Here is a 25,589-nt window from a genome sequence, read left to right on the forward strand (position 1 = left end):
ACATTTTCCTTTTCATGGATGCACCAGTTAAAATCACCACTTGGCCAGCTTTTGATCCTCCCTCATACCTACAAATGGACTTAAAATGTGTTTTTGAAAGTTTTCTTGATGCACTTCAAAAGTGAAAGCCCATCTTTGTGAAAACGAAGAACCACAGCAGTACTTTGTCTGCCAACATCGAAATGTAAGCCTATTCCACTGCTCAAGATTCTTGTTACTCTTGTTGCAGCACCCTTGAGATATAACTCTGATACTGCATCTTACAAAAGAAGTGAGGCAAACCATTTATTTTGAATAGATCTGTAATGTGCCCTCTGCCCTTGAAGCAGAAAGACCGGTCCATGGGCAAAGTTTTCACATTTGGAAGCCACAAACTAGTGTGTGTATGTTTTCACTGAAAAAAACAAAGGTTACAAGGACGTTATAGTTTGGCTCAGATTTCACTCCTACAAAACCAGAGAAATTCAGCAGTTATTGTTACCTAGGCTGACTAGAACCTACTCCCCCACAATGCACTGCTTATGAATTCAAATATTACATCTCTCATGACATGCCCAGTGGCATCACTCCTAATTTCTCAAATGACATCATCCAGTGAGTTTTTTCTGAAAGTTTTAATGTTAAACATATATACACCCTGGCCCCACTAAGGGCATCACTGAATGCTGCGGCCAGACTGGTCACGGGTACCAAATGAAGCGCTCACATATCCCCAATCCTAAAAACTCTTAAATGGTTGCCTTATGAAGTTCTAATTCAGTTAAAGGTTGCCGTTCTAGCACAAAAAGCCCCGCATTTCAAAACTCACAGGTACCTTGCGCAAAAGCTTGAATTATCCTGTGGTGGGATTGCATCAGGAAGCGCTATCACTCTTCTCCTGAAACCACCCATACTTAGGAAAAGGAGAACCGCTTTCCGAGCCTTCTTCGGCGCTGCCCCAAGGTTTTGGAACTCTCTTCCACCGGAAGTTTGCAGAATCTCTTCAACGACTGCTTTCAAACTGGAAGCCAAAAGATTCCTAATGAACACATTTTCACCCTAACTTGGGCCTGGATCACTTGCTCGAAATTACGGCTCCTACAACCATTGTACCCTCATGTGAAGCTGCTCGTCTTTACTGCATTCTGTTTCCCCTTCGTAGCCTGTTATATTCAGGTATTTCATAGTACTCTCCGTGATTCACTTGTCTGGGAAACATGCGAGTATTCCTGTTATGTATTCATACTTGATGTCGATACTGGATCTATGCTCTTCTTTTCCGCATCGTATACCACCTTCCTTCGACTGTTACATACTTGTTTATTGTACTACTATCCTTGATTCATATGTCTGGAAATTATGCGATTATTTGTCTGGGATGTATGCGATTATTCCTGTTGTGTATTCTTACTTGTTGTCAATACTGGATTTATGTCCTTCCTTCCTTTGTAAAGTGCTCTGATATCCTTCGGGATCTTGTTCGCGCTATATAAGACTTCATAAATTAAATAAATATATAAAATATACAAAGGTATTACAAAAGTAAAAATGGTATACTAGATGTACTACTAATGAGTGATACTACTTCTAACAGATATGTGAGAGGCTATGTGTGTCCATGTGTGAGTGCTTGTCTGAGTGGCTCTGTGTGTGTGTGTGAGAGTCTGTATGGGGTGTATAAGTGTGTGTTTGGATAGATGTGTGGGTGAGCGAGTGACCCTGTGAGTAACTATTGGTGAGCGAGTGGGTGTGTCAGTTTCTGTATAGGTATGTGAGTGGCTGTGTGAGTGGCTGTATGGGTGAGTGACTGGCTGTTTGGTTTCGTGAGTTGGTGTGTCAGTGGCTGTACTGTAGGGTGTGAGTGAATGGGCGTCTGTGTGAGTGAATGGGCATCTGTGTGAGTGAATGGGCGTCTGTGTGAGTGAATGGGCGTCTGTGTGAATGAATGGCTCGAGATGATTGAGTGGTGGTGTGATTTTGTGGATGTGTGAGTGGCTTTATGAGGTTGTATAGGAGTGTGAGTGCTTCTGAGGATATCAGTGATGTCACTGAGCATGGCATCAGTGATGTAATATGCGAGGTAATAAGCAGTGTGTTGCGGGGGCATAGTTTATATTCAGGCCACTGGAATTATGCAATTGTGCAGCCGCTGTGTTTTTCACATCATTATAGATTTCCTAACTAACGTCTCTGTAACCTTTGGTTTTTTTAAGTGAATTTCTAAGGTTTTTTAAATTGTTTTTCCTAACTGTAACCTTTGAGTGAGTGCGAGAGTGGATGAGTCTTGGTTTTGTGAGGAAGTGTGCGATTATCTCAATGGGTGTGCATGCATGCATGCATGCATGTGTGTGTGTGCGCGCGCTTATGCATGGGTTTGCGAGTGGCTGCATAATTGTCTCACTGGGTGTGTGTCAATCAGGATTGATAAAGCGTGACTAATCACACAATAGGGTATCCAGGTGCTTGCAGGCCCTAAAGGATTATACAAACAGCCAGGTCTTGAGGGCCATTTGGGATTCCAGAAGTGAGGTGATGGTCCGGAGGTGCTTGGGGAGGGTGAATGACTGTGTGAGTGTCTGAGTGGGTATATGAGTGTCTGAGTATCTCAGTAGGTCTGTGAGTAGGTGTGTGTGTCTGAGTGTGAATCAGACTATGAGTGGGTGCTTGAGTGTCTGGTGGGACTGAGCGGGTGCGTGAGTGAGTGGTACTGTGAGTGGGTGTAGGAGTGTCTGGATCTGTGAGTGGGTGCGTGAGTGTCTGGGTGTGAGTGGGTGGGTGAGTCCACTAGTGGGCCTGCAAGTGGACACATCCTCATGGGCTCTGCTGCAATACATTGGGGTGGTGCATGGCCCTCCAGGTTGCGCCTATTTTTGCCTCGGGGACCATACCCCCTGAGGCACAGTCACAATACACTTAGGTTTGGGGGGCTGCGTGGGCCACCTCGCCTGGCCGATTTCTGCCACGGGACTTCATTCCCCGGGGCCCAGCCATAAACAAATGGGGGAGAGATCTGCACAGCCCCCGACACTGGCTGATTTTGGCCTTAGGCACCCTGTCCCCTGGTCTTAAAATGTATGTATTTTTGATGGGGGAGGTGAGCCGCGCCGCCCTCCCTCTCCTGGTCGATATTGGCCCCAGAGACCTAACCACTTTGAGTGCGGCCTTAAAATGTATGTATTTTTAATGGAGTGGGGAGCCGTGCTGTCCCCTATTTCCTTTCCCAACTCCCCTCAAATCCCCCCGGTCAATTTTGGTCCCAGGGACCCCAGGCATAAACAAGTGGGTGGGAGGGGACCCAATCTCCCAGTGCCCAGCCAGGTCACCCCATGGACAGCATGGAGATGGTGGGGGAGCCTCAAGGCCTGCATGGTCCCTGCCGGCCGCCTGCCTCTTGCGGGAGCCGGCATTGCTGCAGCAAGGAGGGAGTTGCTGGAAAGGCAGCTCCCTTTGTACAGTTGCAATCTTTTAATCTCTTTCCCTCCCTGGGTGATGTGAATCCTTCAGAGTTCAGCCGGTCCCCAGGTGTTGTTCCAGAGGGAGACATGGTTGCCAAAGTTCAGCAATTCAGTTTTGTCCATGTTGAGCTTCAGACAGTTGTCCTTTATCCAGACTGTGACGTTTCCTCATGCCGTTGTAGAAGCTTGTCTCGATGGTGGCGGGTCTGCTGAGAGCGAAAGGTTGAGCTGGGTGTTGGCGTAGGATATTATGATCTTGTAGGTCCTGAGTTTGTTGGCTAAGGACATCATGTAGGCGTTGAAGATGGTGGGGCTGAGGGATGAGCCTTCAGAGATTCCGCAGATGGTGCTCGTGGGTTCCGAGGTGAGGTGAGAGGGGGGGGGGGGGGGGGGTAGGCAGATTCTCAGCGTGTGTGCCGTGAGGAATGATGCAATCCGAGTGTATCTCTCTTGATTCTGATCTGGTGCAGTCTCTTGAGGAGTGTGTGGTGGCAAACCGTGTCGAAGGCTGCAGAGAGGTCGAAGGATCAGGGTGGCTGATTCTCCCCTGTCGAGTAGGGTGTGGATGTCCTCCATGGCAGTGATCAGGGTGGTCTCGGTGCTGTGGTTGACTCGGAAGCCAGATTGGGAAGCGTCTAGAACGTAGTTTCACTCCAGGTGTTCGTTATGCTGCGGGATGATTGGCTTTATTCAGGACTTTGGTGGGAAACTGGAGCTCTGAGATAGGACAATAGTTCTGAAGTTCGCTGGGATCTGTGGAGGGTTTCATGAGGAGAAGTCTGACCTCTGCATGTTTCCATGCATCTGGAAAGTTGGCTGTGGCGACGGGTGCGTTGAGAATGGTGGTGAGTTGCTGTATGATCTTGTTGCTTCCTAGGTTGAGGAGGCAGTGGGGGCAGGGGTCGTTTGATGCTGCAGAGTAGATAGTTCATGATGGTGTGGTGAGTTGTTCCCATGCGGTCAGATGTTGGTCTAGAGAGGCTTCCGTTGGAGTGAGGAGGCTGAGGAGTTCGCGGGGGTTGGGGCCTGAAGTTCCTGTAGCTAGAGGATATGTTAATGTGAAAGTGATTTGCTAGTGCATTGTAGAGTTACTGTGAGGGAGGGATCATACTCTCGGTGGCTGTTGGATAGAAAAACACTCTGACGATGGTGAAGAGTTCCATGGTGTTGCTGGTAATAGCCTCTATGCATGTTGCCTGTGTGCCCTTTTTTGCGTCTGACTCACTGGTGGAATTTGTTGAGTGCTGGTCTGTATCGCCTTTGCTGTGCAGCAATTTCTCTCCAGTTGTTTAGTTGCGTTTCATTGCACTGAATTCCGGCCTGTACCAGCTGGCTTGCTTGGTTGATATGTGTGGGTTGGTTGGTTTTATGGGACGGCTCAGTTGGCGGCGTTGGTGATCCTGGTGTTGAAGTTCCCAACCAACTCTTTCAGGTTGGCAGTGGCGTTGGTGGTGTTGAGGGTGTCCGTCCATTGGGTCTTTCACTTTGCTCCAGTTGTGGATGGAGGTGCTTGAAGGGTTGGGTGTGGTGTGCTTGTGTGATGGTGTCCAAGAAAGTGGTCGCTCCAGGTGAGTTCTGTGGTATGGCTGTATTTGACTCTGTTGCTGGACTTTAAGGTGGAGTCCTGCTCTGTGTGGGGGGGTCTGTAACCAACTGGGCTAGGCCGATGTTGCCATTCTTTCCAAGAGGTTGGCAGGAGTCTGTGGCATCGTCCAGGTGGATAATTTGGTCTCCGGGGAAGATGTAGTGCCTGGATTTGATGGCGAATGGTCCTATGAAGTCTGCAATGGTGTTCCAAAGGCTGGTGCATGGTCCTGGGGGGGGGGGGGGGGGGGCTGTAGGCGACGGTGCTTCTGATGGTAGTTTTGTCATTGGTGTGGAGTTGGAAATTCAGGTGTCACTTGATCAGTTTGGTGTCGTCTCTGATGGTCGTGCAGCTCATTGATTCTACGTGGATGATGGCGATGCCACCTCCGCAATTTTTAGAGCAGCCCCGGTTTCCTCATGTAGCTAATGGTCGCATTGTTGGCGATATCTGGGGCAGAGGACGTGTTGAGCCAGGTCTCTGTGATTGTTAACATGGGGCGAGGGTGGAGATGGTGGTGGTGTGTTTACAGAGTGATCTGGCGTCGATCAGGAGGCCACGAGATTTATTTATTTATTTTATTTATAAACTGGGGTGGTGGCGGCGGGGCGGGTGTGGCTCTAGTTTCTGAGTTGGCGGGTGCTTCTTGGTTGCAGGTGGAGAGCTAGGGGTGGCAGGTGAACCGTTCCGTGGAGCAGGGAGATGCCAGGCAGCAGTTGTTGCAGCGTCCGTCCGGTCGGAGGTCCAAGGCCCAGAGATAATGGCGGAGTACCTGTAGGTGTCGAGGGTCAGGGTTCCTGGCGCTGGAAGCGGCCAGGCTCGGACCAGCAAATACTGGCTTGCCTTTTTCGTGGCCGTGTTACGGCCTTCATTACCTAGGTCCTGTTAGGGGAACGGACGCTGAGGTGGCGGGAAAACAGCACTGTAATGCAAAGTGCTGGCAGGAGCTCAAAAATTGTAAGAAATGCAGGGGTAAAAGAATGAGCAGGAACCTCTTACTGGGCAGGGTGCGTGGAACTGACCCATACAGGCCACGATCAGCTTTAGTAACTGTGCTGAGGAGGAGGCACTGATTGAAGCAAGAGGGAGGAGCTGGTGAGGGACTGCTCAATGGGGTCCGCTCCATTAAGTAAGTCCTGGGAGGGGCACTTGGGAGGAGGGCGGCGGGAAAATCGGAGGAAACTGAGCTGTAATGCCAAGGGGGTGGCAGGAGCCCACAAACTGCTAGGGCTGACAGCTAAAAAACGGGGAGAGAAATGCAGGGAAAAAGAGACTGAGCAGAAGCTCACTGGACAGTATGACCGCACATGCTTCAAATGGAGGCCAGTCCAAGAAGAGGGAAAAAGAATGAAGCAAACATTTACCTCCTCATCTTACCCACTTCTCCCACCTCGTATACATGATCGCTGAACTTAAGTTTTAAAGCCTCAAGTCAATTTAAGCTTCACTTCAGGACGTGCTGCCTTTCCCTAGTAACTGTATATATGCAGGCCTGGTGCCAAAGGCACAATAACATATTTGGTTGTCTTTCGGTGTTTCTGATGAGGCTGAAATATGATGGAGTTTCGCTACTGCCCGGCACTGTTTTTTTTTTTGTTCATTTGTTTAGAGCAAGGGTACTCATAGTACGGCCCGCGGGCCAGGGGCGGCCCGGCAAGCCTTCCCTGGCGGCCCGCGGACCTTGCAGACATATAGCCGTGTTTACATTTATTTTATTTTTTGTGTCAGCAAAAACCCCTGCGGCAGCGCGACTCAGACTGCTGCTCTGTGGGGGCCGGGCGATTCCCTTCGTCGTCAGAGTGGGGCTGCAGGGGGGCTAAGAGGTGACAAAGCCTCATAAACATACGAATTGTCTTTTGAAGACGTGTGAAGTGCTCCGGTGAGGCTGTGTTTGTGGGTGTGCCTGCCCAGAAGCTGTCTCAGCCCGGGCACACACGGGCAAGGTGGAGGGAGGGCGAGAGACGGGGAGGGAGAGGGAGGGAAGGAGAGTGATGGCAGGAGAGTGAGGGCAGGAGAGTGAGGGAGAGGTAGAGCGAGGGAATGAGAGAGTGAGGACGAGGGAGAGGGAGAGGGAGGACGAGAGGGAGGGAGAGAGGGAAGGAGAGAGTGAGGGAAGGAGAGAGTGAGGGAAGGAGAGTGAGGGAGGGAGAGGGAGGTCGAGGGAGAGGGAGAGGGAGGACGAGCAAGGGAAGGAGAGAGGGAGGGAAGGAGAGAGCGAGGGAAGGAGAGAGGGAGGGAGGGAAGGAGAGAGGGAGGGAAGGAGAGAGTGAGCGAAGGAGAGAGGGAGGGAGAGTGAAGGAGGGAGAGGGAAGGAGAGAGGGAGTGAAGGAGAGAGGGAGGGAAGGAGAGAGGGAGCGAAGGAGAGAGGGAGGGAGAGGGAAGGAGTGAGGGAAGGAGAGAGTGAGGGAGAGTGAGGGAAGGAGGGAGAGTGAGGGAAGGAGGGAGTGGGAAGGAGAGAGAGAAGGAGAGCGAGGGAGGGAGAGCGAGGGAGGGAGAGCGAGGAAGAGGGAGGGAGGGAGAGGGAGAGAGGGAGGGAGGAGAGCGAGGAAGGATAGAGCGAGGGAGGATAGAGTGAGGGAAGGAGAGAGGGCGAGGGGAGAGGGAGGGCGAGGGGAGAGGGAGGGCGAGGGGAGGGGGAGGGCGAGGGAAGGAGAGAGTGAGGGAAGGAGAGAGTGAGGGAGGGAGAGAGCCAGGGAAGGAGAGAGTGAGGGAGGGAGAGTGAGGGAGGGTAGGAGGGAGAGGGAAGGAGAGTAAGGGAGCCCGCTAAGAGTGAGGGAGCCCGCTAAGAGTGAGGGAGCCCGCTAAGAGTGAGGGAACCCGCTAAGAGTGAGGGAACCCGCTAAGAGTGAGGGAGCCCGCTAAGAGTGAGGGAGCGCCGCTAAGAGCGAGGGAGCCCGCTAAGAGCGAGGGAGCCCGCTAAGAGCGAGGGAGCCCGCTAAGAGCGAGGGAGCCCGCTAAGAGTGAGGGAGGGAGACATAGTGAGAGAGGGAGACAGAGTGAGGGAGGGAGAGAGAGGGAGACCGAGGGAAAGAGGGAAAGGGAAGGAGGGAGAGGGAAGGAGAGAGGGAGACAGGGGGAAGGAAGGAGAGAGGGAGACAGAGGGGAAAACAGAGTGAAGGAGAGGGAAACAGAGTGAGGGAGAGGGAAACTGAGGGAGTGGGAAACAGAGTGAAGGAGAGGGAAACTGGGGGAGAGGGAAACAGAGTGAGAGAGAGGGAAACTGAGGGAGAGGGAAACAGTGAGAGAGAGGGAAACTGAGAGAGAGGGAAACTGAGGGAGAGGGAAACAGTGAGAGAGAGGGAAACTGAGGGAGAGGGAAACAGAGGGAGGGAGAGGAAGACAGAGATGGAGAGGTAGACAGAGATGGAGAGGTAGACAGAGATGGAGAGGGAGATTCAGAGAGTGAGACATTCAGAGTGAGTGAGACAGAGGGAGAGAGGGAGTGAGCAAGACAAGGAGAGCAAGAGTGAGACAGAGGGAGAGAGGGAGTGAGACAGAGGGAGAGAGGGAGTGAGACAGAGGGAGAGAGGGAGCGATACAGTCAGAGTGAAGGAGACAGATGGAGACAGAGAGACAGAGGGAGAGAGGAGGAGAGAGAGTGAGGGAGAGAAAGAACGAGAGAGAGATGTGTGTATGCCGGGTCTGGTGGCTCAGTGGACAAAGGCGTCCGCTGCGGGGACCTGTGATCAACCTCATGGTCACAGTTTTTTTCTTGTTGCTCTAGCCCCGCCCCTTCCCCCACTGACCCCGCCCCCACCAGTGTGGCCCTCGGACATAAACCACACTGTAAATTTGGCCCCCTAGAGAAAGTTTGTGAGTACCCATGGTTTAGAGTGATACTTCTGGGTTTAAAAACCTGAGAAATAGCAAGACTGAAGCATAGACAACTTCAGGGAAGTTGCCTAGATTTCGACATACTGAAGGTAAAACCAAATAACACCTGGTCAGCAGTTATTGGAATTTGGGGGGGGGGGGGAAACCCTTTCCTTTGGCTATTAAAATATGACATGCTGCCATGCTTCATAAGCAGGTAACTATTTCATAAAGCAAGTAGCACTTGCAAACTCTTCATTTATATTGTGCAGAAATGTCATTACTTGGGGGTTTTCACCAGAGCCCTATCCACAAGCTCTATGAAAAGGGTATGACCTGCAGTTTTTACTCATCCTTGCCAATTGTACTCTTGGTTGACCATTTTGCTAACCTCTTAAGGGATCATGCCCTCCCAATTAGATATGTTACCTGTAACAGAAACAAGAAATACACGAAATGCATTTTTTAAAATAACCTATCAACCCATCCTTTGTAGGATTGATAAGTAGAATGGCGATATCCCCACCTTTGTGCAGGAATCTAAAATGTTATGTTAGACAAGAGGATGTTTTAAAATCCATGTTGACAGCAGATCTGTTAATCCAAAGTCAGGACCAGCAGCATCGGAGTTGCATGAATGGCTAGATGTACATAGTAACAACAAAACGGGCATTAATACATACATACATACGTACATACATGGCTGGTCTTGGGCTCCGGATTGCCGCCTGCCAATCACAGTGCGACTTTTTGATGCTTCTAGGGCAGTGTGGTTCCATGCCCACTTCAGTTGGAGCTACCCTAAACTAGTGTGTAGATTGGCCTTGTAGCTCTGGTCTTTGTAGCATGCAAAAGGACGTTTAGCGTTTGCTTTCCCACAGAGCAGGTGCAGTGTTTTTTTAGGGCTCGGCTAGAAACGCGCGAAGCGCGTTCTCGCAAGAGAACTATAGCGATCATTTCAGCCGACAAAACGAGACAAGAGCTGTGCACGCGTGCAGCATTGTGAATGGGAGAGGGAGCGACAAGAGCTGGCCACACGCAGATTTGGTCGCGCTCACGGCGCCAGCGTCTCCGCCGCACGCCGATATTTCCTCTTCCTGGCCGGCTTCACGGAAGGCAGCATGGCGTGCGGTGCCACTCAACTCAGGCATGGGGCTGACGCAGTTATTCATACAGCTCTGATGATGCACCTCGGGCACGGGGCTGACGCAGTTATTCACACAGCTCTGATGATGGAATCTTTTACACTTAGCAGCAGTTTGATTGTATGTATTTTCGGCCGTATTGTTTCCCCAGAGTGCACTCGTTTCCTTTTGTGTGTCTTTACTGACATCTGATAATGTGAACAACAATTGTGTTGACACAGCCACCGGTATATAATTATTCAACTATTTTGATCCGACTGATTGCTGCTGTGTCTTCAATTATTCAACAGCGTGCATCACAGAGTACATTTGTACTTCTCATTTCCTCCAGCACCTCCATGCTTTGCTTATTAAACATAGCTAATATTCCCATTCTCATGGCACAGTATTGAAAGCATTAATTTCATTTTGCTTTTAAAAATCAAATTAAAGTTGTTGGTAGAGCTAATAACTCACCTCTGGCACGGGGCTGACGCAGTTATTCACACAGCTCTGATGATGCACCTCGGGCACGGGGCTGACGCAGTTATTCACACAGCTCTGATGATGCACCTCGGGCTCGGGGCTGACGCACTTATTCACACAGCTCTGATGATGCACCTCGGGCACGGGGCTGACTCACTTATTCACACAGCTCTGATGATGTACCTTGGGCACGGGGCTGACGTAGTTATTCACACAGCTCTGATGATGCAACTTGGGCGCGGGGCTGACGCAGTTATTCACACAGCTCTGATGATGCACCTCGGGCACGGGGCTGACGCAGTTATTCACACAGCTCTGATGATGCACCTCGGTCGCGGGGCTGACGCAGTTATTCACACAGCTCTGATAATGCACCTCAGGCAGGTGCTCACAGCTGTTATTCACACAACTCTGATGATGCACCTCAGGAACGGGGCTGACGCAGTTATTATTCACACAGCTCAGATGATGCACCTCAGGCACGGGCTCACAGCTGTTATTATTCACATAGCTCTGTTGTGCTCTCTAATACTCTTTACTAATAACTCTCCTACTCACTATTGACTTCTCGCTCTACTACTTACTGTGTGTGTGGGTGCTAATGCAATAGGTCTTGCATATGCACGTGATGAAGCTATTTGCGATGTAAATGAAAATGCCATTTATTTATGATTTAAAAAAATGAGCAATGCCAATAGCTCTACCTTTAATGCTGCCGAGACCATTGCATTGTAAATGCTTGTTATATTGGGATAGGTATAAAAGGGTGGGTAACGGCATACAACAAACAAAGAGGTAAGGTCCAGAAGTCTACAAAAGTCTAAAAACATGAATTATTTTCTTTAGTTTGCGAGCAAAGTGTTAATTAGCTGGTCCTCTATAGCTGTTTTCAGATCTTACGTTGTGCAGCTTCATAAAGGACACTTTAACGTTTTAGTGAATTTTGTTCTGATGTCGGAGCGACCTGTCACTATTGAATGTATACAGTTTCTCTTTACTAATTATTTGTGTTTTTGTATTAACAAACATCTTCTTTTCATTTCATAGGGCCTACTCTCTGGTGGATTCCAGTCAAGTCTCGACTTTCTTGATTTCCATACTTTTAATAGTATATGGCAGCTTCAGGTAAAAGTTTGTCAATGTATTTTAAGAAAAAAGTAAGGGTTTTCTATATCCTGTTAAGTTTGTACTATTTCAGAATGAACATGTGTTCCTGCCTGTATTTTATAAAAGGGAATACTGTGACGTTTTCTGTTGGTTGCCTGTATAAGCCCAGTTAAATTTACAGCTTCATTTTGGGCATGTAAAAACACTAAACGTAGAAATCTGACCGGTTCGGTAAGAATTCCGGGGACAACAGAAGGACATAGATTTGCAGTATCTGGGCCTTATAACTAATGGCCTGTTTGCTGCGTAGTGGACACAGACTCTGCTTTCACATAGTCTACAAGTAACCCGCTCCTCTCTTCTCCCTTCTATTGGCACTCATTGATGCCAAGCTTCTGTTTACATGTATTTGGGCACTTGACTTTCTCCAGTCACTTGACTTTCTCCAGTATCTGCTTTCAGTGGATTTTGTCTTCCTTTGTGGGTTTCTGAGAAGTATAGGAGCATGGCAGAAATTGTCAGGATTTCACAAGGGAGTTCGGGTGTAGGACTTTAATCAGGGTGGTGCGTTGCACTTCAGAAGTCCTCATTATGAGTTCCCGGTTAATCCTTTTCTAGAGTCACCACCAATGCTAACCACACACAATTACTGATGCCCAATATACTAAATACCTTGCTGAATTGTGGTCTATTTGTATTGGTTCTCAAGGTAGTTTTTTGTTGCTGTGGAGAAAATCCAGTAAATCAGTGTTTGAAGTTGGAACCCTGCTTAGATCTTTAACAGTAATAGCATTTAGTATAGCACAATAAATCAAAGGTCCAGTCGCTACCTTAGTCATGCTTGTTGATTCCTGCTCTGTTGGTTCTTGACCGGCACAATAAACCTGGCCCTACCAGGTATTTTTGGTGAGGCTTGAGCCTACTCTTGTGGAAAAAACAAAAACAAACGTGGATGGGTATTTATATTGTTTTCACTTATTTTGTTATAGAAAAGTTTATCGCCAACGACTATGCAGGACTTTGATTTACTTCCTCCATCTAAGCCCAGCCATCTTAATGTGTTTTCAATGCTTTCTTATGCTCCATTCCTACTAGTGTGGAGTTATTTGTTAAACATTGACCCTGCATGAGGTCTTTTCCACCTTCAACTCCAGATGGAATCATGTGTTTAGTTTCCAAGGGGTTCTGGCAGTCTTCCTCCTCAGTCACCTGCTTTTACTTCGGCCCCACTAAAAGGTGGCCTGACTAATTTACCTAAATCATTTTTTGCACACTGTAGAAAGTGTGCAAAACACATGGCAAATATTTTTTTTTTCTAAAAAGAGTTTCTGCTCACAGTGCAGCAGTCATGCCTGCCCTTGGCCAGTTGGGCATAATTTAGAGTATAGTGGATACGTTTCTTTAAGTACGAGACACCTTTGTTTTGTTTGACTCTTTCAAATGTTTTTGAAATTTTTGAAGGCTTGGGCAACTAATATCCCTGCGTGAATGTACAGACATCCATTTACTTGCACACTTGTGTACTCAACTCTCTATCGTAGTCAAAGCCATGAACTTAACCTTTGACAGAAATATATTCTCTTGGGCCACAGATAACGTCTTGGAAAAAATGGCAAACAGTAGTAGTTTCTTCTTAAAATTGGCAAAAAGCAATGGATTCTGCTCCAGCCTTGATTACAATCTTCTTAGCCCCTTCTATGTACCTTTACAAAACGGTCAAGCCCTACTAAGCTAGATAATGCAATAAAGAAAAACATTAGGCTTCAAACAAAAACTGAAACTTCGCTTAAGACCAAACCGTACTGTGCATAATTTGGATTCCTCACACCGCATAGCTGATTAGTAGATTGACTTCCTTTTGTGAGTGTATATTTTCTTCCATTTGTTTGAGCTGGAAACGTTTAGCCATTTAGAAGAATGCCTCACCAGTATGGGGGGGGAGTGGATGTTTAAAGCATTTTTTTATTCGACTTGCCATCCTTAAATGCTGAAAAGTGTATTTTTGCTCAAATCTCCTCCCACGTCTTCTTTCAGAGTACCCAGAGCTTTAAACATCACTGTTTTAGCTTCTGTATTAAGTAAAGTAAACAAGGTGCTGGCAGACAGACTGCTGTGACAGTGTGCCTGCTGGTATGACCAGCTGTTGAACTGGGCTAAAAGGGAGCTGCTCATGCCATTCTCCTGGTGGACTATTTTCTAGTTGATGTCCCGATTTCTTGTATGCACCGACACCACAACTTGGCAATAAAGGCTGATGGCAGGCTAGACCATGGGCAGGCCTAGAGATCACGGAGACTAGCTTTTGTAGTGGTCTGCGGTCTTCAAACATAGGCTCTCAACAGTGAGAGTGAAGTGCATACACTAGCATATTAGTGATATAGACCTTCCAAACCAATTAAGGTCTTTGGGGCAAAGGGAGGCCTCCCTTTTCCTCCCTAGCCCGATGGTGCTTAAGGCTAGGATTAACAAACCTGATGCCATTGTCAACCATTGGTTTGTGTGTGCATCTGCATTCTTCAGGCAAGTGAGCCCCACACCCAGAGCCCCACACCCAGAGCCCCACACCCAGAGCCCCACACCCAGAGCCCCACACCCAGAGCCCCACACCCAGAGCCCCACACCCAGAGCCCCACACCCAGAGCCCCACACCCACACACACCCAGAGCCCCACACCCACACACACCCACACACACCCAGAGCCCCACACCCACACACACCCACACACACCCAGAGCCCCACACACACACACACCCACACACACCCAGAGCCCCACACACACACCCACACACACCCAGAGCCCCACACACACACACACCCACACACACCCAGAGCCCCACACACACACACACCCACACACACCCAGAGCCCCACACACACACACACCCACACACACCCAGAGCCCCACACACACACACACCCAGAGCCCCCCCCACACACACACACACACACACACACCCACACACACACCCAGGAGGGCAGGGGAGCAAGCACAGCCAGGGGTCGTAACACAGCATGAGCACTAACTATCATTACACCACCTTATCAAAAGGAGGGGGGGGTGAGTAGCTCACGCACACACAAGCAACGAGGGGGGTGGTGGAGGAGCTCACGCACGCAGAAGCCACGAGGAGGGGGAGGAGCTCACGCACGCAGAAGCCACGAGGGGGGGAGGGCGGTGAGGAGCGTACGCACACAAGCAACGAGGGGGGAGGGGGTGAGGAGCTCACGCACACAAGCAACGAGGAGGGAGAGTGGGTTGAGGAGCTCACGCACGCAGAAGCCACGAGGGGGGTGAGGAGCTCATGCACACAAGCAACGAGGAGGTGAGGGGGGTGAGGAGCTCATGCACTAAAGCAACGAGGGGGGAGGGGGAGGGGGAGGAGCTCACGCACACACTAGTAACGAGGGGGGAGTGGGGTGAGGAGCTCACGCACGCAGAAGCCACTTAAATGCAGCACTTTTAGTTTTATTCATCCAGAAGATGATTTTCATCTAAATGCTTAATATATGCCTTTCACTCTGAAGCTGTGATAAAGGCCTAAATGCTGTTATGACAATACCAGCCCAGTGTGCTGAGCAATAATTTTCACTGCATGTCCCTGTATGCCTCCCGAGAGGTGCACCTCTACGGCACAAAACATGTCATCGTTTAGCAACAGCCCTTACTAAGAGGCCTATAATTGTAGGAGCATGACCCTGCTCACTTTTGTGTGCCGATTTGAAGTGCGCAGTCAGAGAGCTTATGTTGCTGCACAAGACTTCAGATTCCAGTGTTCCCAATCTGTCACCTTTCAGCACACCGAGAGTAAATGCAGCATATGAGCCTTGAGGGGAATCGTTAAACCTGCGCACTAAACAATCCCCCACATCCCCACCCACAAAGGCATCTGGGAGAGTGTGCAGTCAAACGCCTGCCTGTCTGGGTAATCAATGTAATAGCCTCTTATAGTTGGCTAACAATAAACATCTGTTATTCAGCATCAAGATGTCCCTTTGGGGCTGAACGTGTAATTTACAAATGCACATGTTATGTTATGATCAGGTAAGTCGCTTAAATCATGCGCTATTTGCCCTGGCCTAACCTGCAGTAATTACCACTGCCAATAACTCATAATCAATGGCTCAGATGACTGAAAGCTAGAGGTAGTTTTCGAGGGAGTCAAGCTTATGCCACCAGCTTTACATTCAGCTCTTGGAAACATCTGCACTCTTAACTCAGCAAACTTCCCAGCATTCGAATTTGTGACCTGTAGGTTACACCCGTATCTCTGCAACAACCCACTGAGCAACCTTCAAGGATTCAAACCTGTACCCAGCAGATTGAACAGAGCACACTGCAGCAGAGCTATTTTACTATGATTGAAAGCGGTCACCTGCTGAATAAACAACTCTACTGCAAGCGTCCTAACCCTCTCTGCTATATTACCACCTGATGTATTGGGCCTTCAGATATAACCATTAAGACACCTCTGGGGATTAGCGTTCCTACTGCCGATATATCTAGGCGATGCGAAGGTCACTGCTTTCAACTCATGGTGAAGCCAGCACAGAGCTTTTCATCCTTCTCAGGCTCATAAAATTAACGCCACTGAGGGGCACATGCACACGTATTAATGGATGTTGCTAATTCATTTGGGCTGTGCTTAAGCTTCGGTATCAAAAGGTGGGAATCAAACAGTGGAATTCTCACAATTGCAATGCATTGTTCTACTTGGATTTTCCATGTGCTATATATTATGCATTGAGGTACGGATGTCGAGAAGAAACGTGCGACCCAAAGTGTGGCATTCCTCACTGGTATGTAGATTGATGTATGGGTACCTGGAGAAATTGGACTAAATATTATAGCAGTAGCAGGGCTTACACAACCCTGCTGCATATCTGCATGCCTTCCGATTACGTCATTGCAGTCAGTAATGGCATTATTATAGAACTGGAGGACCAAGTCCTCCACCCACTATGCGAGAGACAGAGGAGGGCAAATCTCTTGCAGCATAAGAGAGGCTCACTCGCCACTCCTGGATAGACGATTCTTCTGTAAGGAGCAATCGCAATTTATAAAATATTACCCACTCTATACTAAAGCTGACGCTGCCACCAAACGACAACTCGTGGTTGCTAATGGTGATGTGCCTAATAAATACGGTAGTCTTCTGATATGCCCCAAATATTGATGGGAGGGTGTCACAAATACGCCCAGTTACTATCCCCTAAAAGTACATCCCTAGAAGTGACAGCTTCTCACTGTAAACGCGGAATATCAAATCATGAAATATTTTTCAAAACTACGAGAAAGTCAACATGGTGACCAGAATGCCAGCAATTCAGAAGATTATTTCAGGGAGCTGCGTAATTGGATATCGGTGCTCGCACGTCCCCTGAGGTAAATGGAACGGCGAAAGTAAGGAGGGGGGGCCTCTCACTAGGGTGACGCTCAGCAGATAGTGTGTTGCATGAAGTAGTAGTCAAAGTGAGTTATTACTGCACTCTATGCCTGGGAGAGGGGCTGGTTCAAAGGGGTGACTATGCCCGATAACCCGTGGCAGTTTTCTTTCACGCACCTCTCTGCTAGGCTTGCAGGACAGGCGTGTGAACCATCTCTCTTGCTGCAATAAACACCTATACGCAGACAAGAGTACTGCACGGGGGTGGAGGTCAGCGTTGCACCGTGAATAGGGATTTCACAACATAATTTTAAGGAGGCAGGAGGGAGGGGTGGGGGCCGGGGAGCGGCAGAGCACAATGGAGGAGAGCTGCAGCAGAGGGGGGGGGGAGGCGAGAGCGCGACGGAGGAGGGCAGAGGGAAGGGGGGAGGTGAGCGGAGCCGAGCAGCTCCTAAAAGCAGAAGGGAAGGGAGGCGAGCATCTCCGAAAACTCCACCACGTTTCTCCGAGGCAAGGAGAAAATGCCTCTGAGAAACGCACGGCCATTTTTGGATTTGGGGGCGTGTATTTGTTGTTTTGAGTGACGGATGACGTCACTGGCTAAAGAACAGCAAAATGTACGCCCCCGAATCCGAAAAAGACTGAGCCTATTCGGAGGGACAGCTCTATCTTCCAATGGCTAGCCTCCGTTTAGGAAGCCAGCCAATGGGAGAGAGGCAAAAACAGAGGCGGGACAAATAGTCCCACTAAGAAACAGCAGACCGGATATTACCGAGACCTAAAAAATGTGTCATTTACAATACTAATAGCTCAAACTTTCCTAATACGAGCCCTATTGCATTGCAAAAGCTTGTTTGTTACAAGCCGATATTGCAGCACTGCTGCAAAACCGGCCCACAGTAACAAAACCGACCCCCATGGGCACAAAACTGGCTCCCACCACTCCCGCCCACCCGGGAAATGCACGGTTCCCGCTACGGCCAGTCTGGCCCTGAACCGAACAAGCATAGTAGCCATGTGTCCAAAAAAAGGTTCTATCTAGCACAACATGGAAGTTATTTACCAAAGTTTTACACTGGCTGTGGTTAATGCAAAGTGATTGAAAGATGCACATTTATTTGGTTGCCACTTAACAAGCCAGTTAATGCAGCGCATATTTGTGCCCCGCTGCATGACCCATGGCACAAACCTTAGTGAACATAAGCCAATATTATTTCCAAGCAAGAAGCATCCCTCAACCCCCTGTTCTCCTTTGGGCATTCTTTGTCTTCTCTTCTCGTGCCCGCAGCAACCCCGTTGTTCACTCCCTCTCTAACCATTGGGGGGTTTCTGCCTTTCTCCAGCTCTTAGGCCTTCGTCGCCATCTTAAGACCAAAGGAGAAACCCTAACTCCTGTCTCCCTAGCGGCTGGAGCCACCCAGCTAACTTGGCATATGTCATATTATAATTCGGGCTCCCGGTTTTATGGTATTTATTTTTTTGCCATTTCCGTCTATATTTATTTTTTGGGCATTTTTTCTGTATTTATCCACATTTATTTTTGCCACACGCAAAAGACGACGCTACAGCTAGTATTTTTCCACATTTATCTAAATTGAAAACACAGCGAACATAAAATGCCTTTCTACGCTTGAAGTTGAAGGCATTGGTACTTAGTGTTGCACTACTTCTACAATATACAAGAAATTCATTGCATGCCCCTCTCTTGCTCTGGATTTGAGTAAGTCTGCACCAGGGCCTGGTGGCAGCAGGCAAAATGGGCCGGTGTCAGCTTTCTCAAGGCCTGTGCATTGTTCAGTGTTTATTGTATTGTATTGTAATTGCATTTATATAGCGCTTACTACCCCGGACTAGGCGTCAAAGCGCTTTTTTGGTGAGTAGCACGCTACTCCGGCACCCATAGAGGATTAGTGTTGAATTTGTATAGTGAAACATGCAAATACATTTTAAGTGGTGGATAGGTTAGTCAGTTATTTAGAATGATAGCAGAAGGATAGAGGAGGAAAAAAGTTTGTATTTATATAGCGCTTGTTACCCCTGTGTTGCCAGCATTAACCTCAGAAGGAAGGTAAAAATGTCTGTGTCCCTTTGATTCAGGTTATGGTTTCCCTGGACCCCCTGAGTTTCTGCTCAATTCTACATGCCCACATTCCCTTTTAAAGACACCTGAATAGATTCCTTAACATCGTACTCCATTCGCTTGAATGTCTCCTTACGATTCTGAATACACTGTGTCTACTCTACCCAAATTCACACTGTTGCTAGCATATCCACCCTGGATCAGTTTGAAGCTGCTCTGCTTGTCCTTGCCGTTTTGATTCATGTGAACAATTCTCTGATTCTACTTTACAATACGGCTTACAGTTTGCATGCGTCTCCTTTTCAATTAAAATATGTCTATGTGCTCTCACTCCCTCCTTGCGTGTGTTCTTCCTTGCTTGGATGCCAGTGTGTGAAACGCTTCCCCATACATACACTGAAATGTATTCACTAATTAACACTGGCCTGCATATCAGACCTAAAACATCACACAGAAAACCACATAAATTTCCACCGCCTATAGAAAGCATATATTGCTTCCCATCTCACAACCTCTGCACATAACACCTACACTATTAATGTCACCAAGAGCATCAAACACACTGCATGTACTCCTACCAAACGCCTCGAAAACCACCCACACAGTACTGCCCAGTGTTCTCAGTAGTTAGGCTGTTCGTCAAAGAAACCCCACACACCTCCTTCCCTACACCGTAACCTATCATTTCAAGTCTTCAAAAAAACACTGCATACTTAAACCCTTAGGACCAACACCGACAAAGCGCCCAGTCTTTCACAATAACCCTACACGACATCCGGGTTATCCCAACGCAATCTGTTACTTTATTTTATTTATTTATAAAGTTTTATATAGCGCGAACATGACCCAAGAGGGTATCAGAGCGCTTTACAAGAGGTCAAGAAAAAAAAAACAATAAAACTGGTAACAAAATCTAGAGAGAAATAGGATGGGTGGGACCCAAAATGAGGGAGGAGGCCATCACAGAGTCCATGCCACCCACTGAATATACATATACATGATCACAGAAGTCCAATACTTTACGTAGGTATTTGTTGAACATACTCTCCATCTACATTCTTTCAAGTTTTGGGTGCTGCTGCATCTCTCGCACCAATAGCTCCAGCGACACTGGTCACATCATCACGCCTGCAGAGAAGGAGGACTAGAAGCTTAACTAAATGTCGCTCGATTCAGAGCTCTTCTCTGCCATGAACAGCTTCTGGGAAGCACCCCCTTGTAGAAGAAGGACTACAGACTGCCTAAGATGGTGGGAGGAGACTCTCTCTTCACCTGAGTACTGCTTCATACACATTTAGTGAGTGTGCAGGTGTTCGTTTTACATGCAATGTGCCTTTTTAATTCCCCTGATATCACTTCTGGTGCTGTCATTGATTCCGATGTTTGTGAGACACGTGTGACGTCATCTCACATACTAATTAATTCTCACTCGTAAAAAGGTTGGAAACTTGCGCGCTTTGCCTTGGAAGGACATTTGTCTGTGTTGAGCCGAATGTATTTCGTTCACGTTTTCAAGCAATTCACCTTTTCACATCACCAGCTCCCTTCAACTCCGACACCCGCCCCCACCCCCCATCCCCCACACAAAAAATGTGAAGTTAGCTCAATGTAATCTCTTGTGTTCTGGCGAAGGCTGCCCGAGGCGTCACACAAGGCGCTGCAGGCGGCAAAGTACAGTGTAATGAGGGATTAGAGGGGAATGAATGGGAAAGGCTGCTCCTCACGACGGCCTCCCCTCCACCTGTCCCACTGAAATCTGAAGTGTTGATACAAAAAGCATATGTCATGTACATCTGCAAACCCAATCCCACACAGCCCCTCTCAGCACACCACCTTCGTATGGAGCTCGGTGGCGCTATTAGAACATTAATGAGAGGAGAAATTGTTAGTTGAAAAACAGTTTTATATAGCGCTAACTCGACCTGAAAGTGTTGAAGTGCTTAGTTACCCTCGCACAGGCTGTGGACAGCCCATTGTCATTCTGACTGCAGATGATTATCACATTTGACAATGGGCCGTCTGTATTTAACATAATGTGCACTGCAAGTGTGCAAGTGTGTGTCTTTGAGGCGATTGACTCACTTGGCGCCAGTAGATTGTAGCAGAGGAGTTTAACGAGCGCTGCCCGAGGTGTGCTTCCTCACTGCTGATTAGCACATGCCAGAAGGTGACCTCATCCATGCACAGTTTTACTCGTATTTTTCCTTTTCTAAATATAAATACAGACAATGGAAAAATAGTTTTCCGTCTGTATTTATGTGTATATATCCGTAAAAACGGAAAACCGGGAGCCCTAATTATAATTCCTTCAATTTGAGATCAGAGAACTGCAACCTTACTGCTGTCTGTGCTACGGGGGTGTGCACTGAACGGCGCAGCGATAAGAACATGCGAAATGTCTCATGAATACTAAACAATGGAGAAGCAGATGTGGGTAGTCGGGGTTCACTGACATTAACATTTCTTTACCCACCTAGGCTGCAGCGCGCCTAGTACTTCATGCATATTTCTTATCAGTCACAGCTGTTCCATCGAAGCAGTCTGTGACTGCGGCGCCCTCGCGCTTTACCATTTCCACACTCTGCCTAAGTGAGCCCCAGAGAGCCCGGCGCAGGCACAGGGCGCCTTGGTAATGGCTGACTCGCTAGGCCTGTGGGTGCACAAGAGGGTGGGCAGGGGCCGTCTCCACCTGTTAGCCCTCTGGATGCAGGACCTCTCGTTCCGCACAAGAGAAATTCTGTGTCACTTAAACTCAAGAACGATAACTGGAAGTAAGATGGGGCAGCAAAAATGCTGGCAACTTGTGTAACAGTTGTGTACTCGTTTCATATAGAAGCAGAATGACTGTGACGGAGTGCAGTGACGTACGCTCTCCTAAGCAAAAATGGTGTGAATGAATAGCGGTGGAAAAACAAGTTTCTAGGCACTACCAAATACAGAAATTCACATCAAGCCAAAAAGGGAAATAAATAAATCTCTGGCTTGCAAAATAAAGATAAACTCAATTCGTATGCTTTAAAGTATACACATAATGCAAATAAATCTCAACCCGCGGGGAATCGGGCAGGCACTCAAAAGTGTAAATGGAGGCAGCAAACACCCGAGCTGCAACTAACCTGGGACCGGCTGTATGCTGGCCTACATAACACCTTCCTCACGCCAGGAGGAGGGGGGGGCGGGGAATGAGTCGCGTCAGTTATTAGAAGGTGACCCCTGAGGCAGCTGATGGAGACACCGCTCTGATTTTAGACCATGAACAATAGTTGGCCAGTGTGAAAAGAGAGAGGCCCCAGGGCGCCCAACCACTGACCTTATTCCCACTGTCAACAAAGACAGAAGACATGCACTGGAGTTTAAGAAGGTTCAGCAACGTGAATAGGGAGGTCACAACATAATTTTAAGGAGGCGGGAGGGAGGGGTGGGGGCCGGGGAGCGGCAGAGCACGACGGAGGAGAGCTGCAGCAGAGGGAGGGGGGGGAGGTGAGAGCGCGACTGAGGAGGGCAGAGGGAAGGGGGGAGGTGAGCGGAGCCGAGCAGCTCCTAAAAGCAGAAGGGAAGGGAGGCGAGCAGTTCCGAAAACACCACCACGTTTCTCCGAGGCAAGGAGAAAATGCCTCGGAGAAACGCAGGGCCATTTTCGGATTCGGGGGCGTGTATTTGTTATTTTGAGTGACGGATGACATCACTGGCTAAAGAACAGAAAGATGTACTCCCCCGAATCCGATAAAGACGGAGCCTATTCGGAGGGACAGCTCTCTTCCAATGGCTGGCCTCCGTTTAGGAAGCCAGCCAATGGGAGAGAGGCAAAAACAGAGGCGGGACAAATAGCCCAACTAAGAAACATTAATTCTCGGACTTCCGGTCTGCCTTCGGCAGACCGGATATTACCGAGACCTAAAAAGCGACTACTACAAGAGTAGAGTTATGCACCCAACCACCGGATGGCAGATTAATGCTCAGCATGTAATTCCCAAAAATTCTTTAAGCCGCAAAACAACTGGTAATCTTTTTGTTGCCTCTGATCAAGACGATTAGTTTAGTATTGTTTGGATAGGCTGTACTGGCGTTTGTTCCAGATGAACCAGAGGGGTCCTGTAGATGTGGAACAATGAAGGTCTCAGGAAAGATTCCTGAGGGACCCCATAGTGGAGATGATAGGTCAGAGGTGTGAAAGGGTGTAAGGAAATTCCCTGCTTTGGGCTGGCTAGAAAAGATTGAAAGCATTTAAAAGCATTGTTACAGAACCCCAGGTCAAGGGTTGGTCTAGAAGAATAAGATGTTAGACATTATGGAACGTTGCACATAGGTCTAATGAAATCAATGGAGCTGAGCCACTGTTGTGCAGAATAAAAGGTAGGTTTTCGGTGACAGCCACTAAGTCCGTTTCAGTGCAGTAGGAGGGTCTAAATCAAGAGTGAGTCCACCAAGCGTTTGGCTTCCAGTTAGTCAGAGATTACAGATCAACATTTTTTCTAAGATCTTAGAGATAGATGGAAGCAACAAAATAGGTCTACAGTTGGATAAGACAAAAGGATCTGCAGATTTTTTTTGAGCAGAGTAATAAATACTACTAGCTCATTCTGAGCTAATACGAACTGTACCAGATGCAAGAGATTAAAAAGCTGGCGGAGAAAAGGGCTGTGTGTGTCCTGACCTAGCTTCAAGATATGCGGTGTGCAAGGGCCATTTGCTGAACCTGAGAAACACACAAAAGGGTTTGCCTAAATATCATCCAGGACAGCAGGCCCAAGTGCAAACTAGAGACTGGGAAAAGTGCTGCGAAGGGGTGTAGTGGTAGCTTTGAAATTGGGGGTAGTTAGTTGGCAAAATGATATTGTCTTCTTTTTCTGAAAGACTACTAAATTATGGCAGTTACTGTGAATTAATACTCTGTTGTAGACAGGCCTCCTGCAGAAGAAGCGGTTTTACAATAGAAGGTATTTCTTTAGGAGAGTGAGCCGATGCAGTGAGCGTAAAGTGGTGCAGGCCTTTAAAAAAAAAAAAATTATGTTTATAAACATTCGTTGCCCACTGTAGAATTCATAGTGAACTTGTAAAATACAAGTCTGGGCTTTTCTAAGAAAATATTTGTAAACCAGGTACAGACCAGAAAGCACAATGACTTACCCAATGCTGGCAACCTGTACAGTTCTTCATCAGGATCATTTCAGACTAGATAGTTAAAATGTAAGATATTCAAGAATCTGTCAGCTTGATGGCCTTGTGCACTGTTGTGGTATTGTTTACTTGATGGTCTCCCTGCAAGAATGCCTAGATGACCATTAAGGTCAAACTATAAGCACCCTGGTACGGTCAGGTTTTGGGGTCAGGTTTTGGGGACTTAACAGTCCGCCCCTGTAGTGATCAAATAAATCCTATAACTCATAAGTCATCATTTATGAAATTACCAAATACGTTCAGCAAAGAAACCTTTGCTCCAGATTGGACCTTGCCTCAAAATCCCACCAAATAAGAGAAAAAACAGAGATGGCACATATTTCTCTGTTCTGTGTAAAGTGTACCCAAAAGCTATGGATAATATCACTGTCCACCAACAATTAAAGTGCAAGGAGTCAGAGGCAACCTTTAACAAAAGCTATGTATTGCGCTTAGCGGGTGCAATTTACAACACAGCACTTAAGATGGGCGTGTAGACTGGGCAAAGGTCAGCCTGGCATATTTATGCGAAACTCAAAGCAGGGCTACGTGATCTCATACAAATTTGCTTAGCAGTGGAAATTCCCAGTGCTAACCCGTGGCTGGAAGAAAGGTTGGACCTTACAAGAGAAGAGTTTAGCATCAGTGATAACCACAGAATTAGGAGAAGGTTTTATCAGTTACGTGTTACAAACAGTTGAGAAAATTGATGAACAGTCCGTTTTCAATCATGTTAGCGAGTTGCAAAACATACAAAGCTCTTTGCTGAGAAAAACAGACTTAGTGGCAAAACCATTTTTTGTGAGGGGGAAAATTTCAAGTTGCTTTGATTTAAATAAATGTCAGCCTAAAGACCATATGGATGCTACTTATGTTCACTCTATAGTCCACTTCTTAAAGCAAATGTCTGCGTTTAAGGAGCCATACTAACTAATTTATTACCCCAAACATAAGATCCACAGATAACTAGCCTATTTTCAGAAGACTACTCAAGAGTTGCTGCCTCCTTACATAACCAACATACTCGCCCAATAATTCACCCTATACTTGTCTCACTATTTGTTCTCTCTCTTTACTCTGACTCCTCACAAACCTCATTCTTCTACTGTGATCTCCAAAATAACCCTTTCTAGACTCTTCCCTCCTCTATTCCTCCCTGGATCACCCCAGGCCTCAATTTAATACTATGATCTCCCAAACAACCCTTCTAAATTCTTCCCTCACCTTCCTTTTCGACTCATCCCAAAACTCATTATAATACTATAATCTCCCTAATCCATTTCTAGAGCTACATCCCTCCATCTCTCCTTATACTCCTCCCATACCTCATCTTACTACTATGATCACCGAATAAAAACTTTCTAGACTCTTTCCTCTTCTCTGCACGCCATTTCCCTCATTATCCTTTTCAGTCCAACT

At 47.6% G+C, this 25,589-nt stretch overlaps 1 protein-coding gene across 1 annotated transcript in view; it reads left to right on the plus strand.

Annotated features, from left to right (window-relative positions):
- Positions 1-25,589, plus strand: part of SPPL3 (signal peptide peptidase like 3) — a 298,157-nt gene that overhangs the window by 181,273 nt on the left and 91,295 nt on the right. Inside the window, exon 2 of the mRNA XM_086942845.1 lies at positions 11,490-11,567. Within this exon, the coding sequence (XP_086798971.1) occupies positions 11,490-11,567 (78 nt within the window). The remainder of the gene's footprint in view (positions 1-11,489; positions 11,568-25,589) is intronic.

Source organism: Lissotriton vulgaris, chromosome 11 (genome assembly GCF_964263255.1).
Source record: "Lissotriton vulgaris chromosome 11, aLisVul1.2, whole genome shotgun sequence".
Lineage (NCBI taxonomy): Eukaryota > Metazoa > Chordata > Amphibia > Caudata > Salamandridae > Lissotriton > Lissotriton vulgaris.